At 40.7% G+C, this 4,996-nt stretch overlaps 1 protein-coding gene across 1 annotated transcript in view; it reads left to right on the forward strand.

Moving 5' to 3' along the window:
- Positions 1 to 758: 758 nt before the first annotated feature.
- LOC106808560 (dynein heavy chain 6, axonemal-like) overlaps positions 759 to 4,996 on the forward strand; it is a 5,820-nt gene continuing 1,582 nt past the window's right edge. Inside the window, exons 1-6 of the mRNA XM_014811323.1 lie at positions 759 to 796; positions 1,837 to 2,085; positions 2,876 to 3,119; positions 3,540 to 3,672; positions 3,849 to 3,993; positions 4,341 to 4,463. Of these exons, the coding sequence (XP_014666809.1) occupies positions 1,927 to 2,085; positions 2,876 to 3,119; positions 3,540 to 3,672; positions 3,849 to 3,993; positions 4,341 to 4,463 (804 nt within the window). The 5' untranslated portion in view covers positions 759 to 796; positions 1,837 to 1,926. The remainder of the gene's footprint in view (positions 797 to 1,836; positions 2,086 to 2,875; positions 3,120 to 3,539; positions 3,673 to 3,848; positions 3,994 to 4,340; positions 4,464 to 4,996) is intronic.

Below are 4,996 nucleotides of genomic sequence, written 5' to 3' on the forward strand. Positions count from 1 at the left end.
GAAAAATTTTTGTTTTGTTTTGTTTGCCAATCAACAGGGGGGGGGCATGGCCCCCTTGTGCCCCCCCTTAGCTACGCCAGTGCCTACATTAGCATAGGGGAAGGGTTGTGACGAGATGCTGCGGCCAAAGTGATATTTATAGATCGGATTTTTCCATGCACATCACTCCTGGGCATACCCCTGCCCATTTTGAGCGCGTAAGATCAGCCGAGAAAAGGGGTATCTTAGCTGGCAACGGCGAACAGTGACGCAAGCGTGCATGATTGCTCATGTTATGTGGCGGGATGCTGCGGCCGAAGTGAAATGTTTAGAGCAGATTTTACCATGCACATCTGTCGCGGGCGTGCCCCTGCCTATTATATACGATATAGTAATATCAGAAGTGAATAATAATCAGTTATTATTCACTCTTTGTAATACGTAACACGCACAGCGGTCAGGCGCCTTTGGGGTAATAAGTAATATTATAAGTGATCAAAATATAGCGATGCAAATAATATTAACTGCGTGTGTGTAACAATTAAGGCTTCTGATTAGGTAGAATAGCCTCTATTTCTACCGCGTTTCTAATTTCTAATTTTATCATTATACATTCCAATATAATACTGCCAACCATCGCTACAAACGGACAGTCAAATGCTGCTCGCTCGCGCAGTGTCGTTCAGAAGGCGAGCGCTCGCCTTCTGAACACGCCTCTGAGCATAGTAAACCACGTGATCTAGTTGCTATCGCGACTCTATGTTCGAACATGGCTGCCCGTGAGCTTTCACAGTCGTAATTATCCTCGGATAAATCTGTTAGTTATAACTTATAGCTATGGGTGTTGATAATAAGTTCTCACCTAACTAGTCTTTTAACTAATACTATAACGCTCATTTTAGTGAATGTTATTGTTAATAGTTACCTACATTGGTCGTATTCGAATGACTGAGTCGAACTTGTTGTTCAACTTGTTGTAACTTTAGTTGTAGGGTCTACTTCAACTTTATTTGTTTTGTTTACATTTTCTGAATACATCGGGCTCAACCCTCGCGGCATGATCCTCTTTTATGTTTTGCTAAATATATTTCTTAATCCTAAACGCAACTTTATATGCAGAATTATCGTCACAGTATAGCGTGCAATCGAAGGTAGAAATGTGATGTCTAAGATAATATATTTACAGTTTAGCTACATGAGTCACTGAGTGCAGATCCACAGGCACTTGAAGCGTTATTGAAGTTTATTGAAACGCTTCAAGTGCCTGTGTGCAGATCGAACCAGGGTCTGTGCACCGTCACACGTACAGTTGTATGAGAGAATTAAGGCGTTGACAACTGGGCAGACAGCATGGCCAGAAATACCTTTACTAGGCTATAGTGCAGCACTACCAAGTGATGCTGATAGGATTTATGTCTTCCTGGGTACTGCTGGAACGTACCCTGGTAACTATCTGATATGCCGGACCGTACCTCGCTTACTCCCCACCGTAATGTTGCAACATCAGTAGTGGACGGAACAGGTACAGTCAGGGTTAGGGTTAGGGTTCCGACATGAGTATTGGACGGAACAGGGACAGTCAGGGTACGGTGGGGAGTAAGCGATGTACGGTCTGGCATATCAGATCGTTGCAGTATACCGGACCGTACCCAGGGTACGTTGCGGCAGTATACTCAGGGAGACATAGATCCTATCAGCTCAAGTGATGGCAGCTCAGCGTGGAATTAATTATGATAGATATGGCTGATGGGTGCCATATATGCTCTATATAATATTTTGTTCCTAGAAATTTGATTATTTAATAATATAACTAATCGATTGTTGTAACTTTGATATTGATTATATTATATTTTGCAGATCACACTTCAACTTCAGCACAGCATGAGTTGTAATTTTCATCAGAGCAGACAGTTTCATTAGAGCTCTCTGTGTAAACTGGATGTAGACATGAGTGCTTCTCAGCTTCCCAACCTTCAAGACAGCCTGAAGGAAAGGTTGTGCTCTTATGGGGGCAGGCAAGCAGCTATCACTGCCAAAGCGTTCACGATTAACAAACCTGTGGTACAAAGGAAAACCAAGGATGTGCATAGAAGCTTGCAGCCACTGGTTAGCAATTTATTTGTTAGTTTTCAGTTAGTAATTAACGTGAATGTTACATAAAAGATATGTGCTTCTGGAGACACTGCTTTACTGTTCTTATTACATAATGTCAATACATTTACTGCTTATCTAGCTTTATATTAGGGGTGCATAAAAACAAACTTTCTTTGTAAATAAGTTTGTTTTTATTCATTCCCATTTATATGTAGCTATCGTACTACTATGACTGACTAATACAATATACAAAACTATAAATTAATACTTTGGAATGTATATTTACATAAGTAATAGTATACATACTAGATGTACTTATATAATAATAGTAAAACATGGTCAATAAATGTGAGAGTATATTCTAGATATAATGCTTGCAAACTTTGCAGGTTGACAGTGATGGATATGATAATTGAGACTGAAAAAGTGACCAGACAATTATTATTCTTGTCTTAGAAACAATGCAGGTGGCAGCACCTAGCAGCTAGTATTACATAAATGCCATATATTCCTTCTGTTTTGGTTGGTTGATTGCCTCATTACATTCCCAGCAGACTAAAGACTACTACAAGTTATATGCGTCTTGTGTCAGTGTTGTATTGTGTCAAGGTGGTGTGGGTTGACCAGGGAGTGTAATGTGGCAAATTGTTGCGAGACGTGACACAGTGTCTTGCTGTGTGGCTTTTTACAAAAGATGTGAGTGCAGGCTCGATTTTGTTCATGCCAGGCATGCTACTACCAAGACACATATGAATCCCCCTCTAGTACAGTGTATATATCCATGAATTCACATTCGTTTTAGCCATCGTTGGCGATGCGACAGGGAAAAACACGGCAACATGATCTCGATGATGAATCGTGTGATATCAAACGAATCTGTGAGCCCGCTTCGTTCAAAACCGCCGAGTCTCGTGGTGCAGCCACGCTACCAGAGCTGCCTGCCTCCCTGAAAGTAAAGCAAGCTCAACTAGCGAGTTCACGCAGCCATGTGTCGTCTCCACTTTCCTCTACATTAGTAAGGACACTGAAGCCCATTCCACTTAAAGGTATTGGTTGAGATCATGGTAACCTGCATCAGTCACATGGCTAAAAGTTTGATCTAAGTACAAAATTAATGGATTGTGATAATGCAAAGGACTATTACATAGTCAATACAAAGGTGTTAGGCTCAAAGTGCTGTTGTTGTATCTATTTACTGGTAAAAGAACTTTTGGCCTAATCTAGTATAAAACGTCCCAAGTTAAACTTTTGGAACTATGCTAAACCTGATGAGAATTAGACAAAAAACGTCACAGCCCCTGCTATTCATCCGTTTTATCGCAGCAAAACAAACTGGCGTCCTCTAGCGGGGGTTACTATAGCACAGTATTAGAAGAGTCGGTAGTAGGCATGCAGTTATATAGCAGCCAGTGTCAGCTGAGTACTGTTACTGCATATCACCTGCTGTGAATTGTCCTGTGTTACAGCAAGTAGCGTGTACGGGATGACAAACCCACTAGAGGTTGTGAAGCTGCTAAAGTCACATCCAGAACTTGGATTTCTATACCTATCACCAGCTGTGCCAAAGTCCTCTGTTCTATATCATTCATATAACATCAAGTATGTATTGCTAAACTTTCCTCTTCTTTCAATAGAATACCTGCAATTTATTTAGATGAATATCATATTAACATTTCAGTAGCAAGTGTGAATGAGTACAAAAACGACGAAGCAGTACTGAATAGCAGGTTGAAAATCGATTTCTTAGGTAACGATTATGACAATTATAACTCCAGGGTGGTGCGGTACGCAGAGGTGAACAAATGCAACTACCGCACGATTAGCCCGCACGGAGTGACGCACATCACGGATCATGAATCGGAGTTTACCTCTCTTGAGAGGTGGACACATGAGTTCCACTACTTCCAGAAACTTGTAAAGGTGTGCATTTCATTTAGTGTGACAGGTGAAGCTGTTATAAATATCGCGTGTGTCGGTGTATGGTGCGTGTGTGCGTGTGTACGTGCGTGGACTGCGTGTGTGCGTGTTCACCAACGTGTATCTGAGTGAGTGTGTAAACATGTTTGTAAGTTGATACATACTTGTGGCGTAAGTGAGTAGGCCTGTGCGTGAGTGTATGTGTGTATGTATGAGCATAAGCTTGCATTCATTTATGCAAGTGCATCTGCATGTTAGTGGTAATAGTTGTGAATTTATTTTCGTGCATGAGAATGTATGTTGATGAGTGACACGTGAGTGTAGTTATCTCCCATGTTTGAAAATTCCAGATACCGACGTTCCGTCTGTTTCGGAAGTGGAAAGCGTTCACGACGTGGAGACGAAATGTCAGACGCAACAAGTTCAACACGTGCAGAAATCAGCTGCGAGAAAACCTCTTCATCGTAAATCCTGTAAGGCCTAAGATAAAATATTGCTTGTTTCCCCTCACCGACCGATTCGCCAAAACGCCGCTACTCGACACATTTTATTGGCTGATTAAAACAAAACAAAAAATTATTTCGTAAACATATACACAAACAGAATATACAAGCTACATACACACATCTTGTCAAAACAAAATAAAAAAGATTTTTCACCTACCTACCTACTCGGTACTCTGAGAGGCGCGTAGGTAAAGGGGAAACAAACAATTTTTTAAGGGTGGTCTAAGTTTAATGAACTTTCCTGCTTCGGGTGAAGGCTCGTTTCGAGATGTAGAGATGGACAAGATGTTCTGATAGATGAAAACTGTGTCTCGACTGTGACAAGTCGTTACTGGTGAATTACATGCAAAAGCAAACTCACAAAGCTGAGCACAGGCAAAAAGCTATATATATATTTATATATATATGTATATATGTATATCATTTATACATATAAACACATGTGTGTGTGTGTGTGTGTGTGTGTGTGTGTATATATATATATATATATATATATATAT

The sequence above is a fragment of the Priapulus caudatus genome, unplaced genomic scaffold, assembly GCF_000485595.1.
Source record: "Priapulus caudatus unplaced genomic scaffold, Priapulus_caudatus-5.0.1 Scaffold286, whole genome shotgun sequence".
NCBI lineage: Eukaryota > Metazoa > Priapulida > Priapulimorpha > Priapulimorphida > Priapulidae > Priapulus > Priapulus caudatus.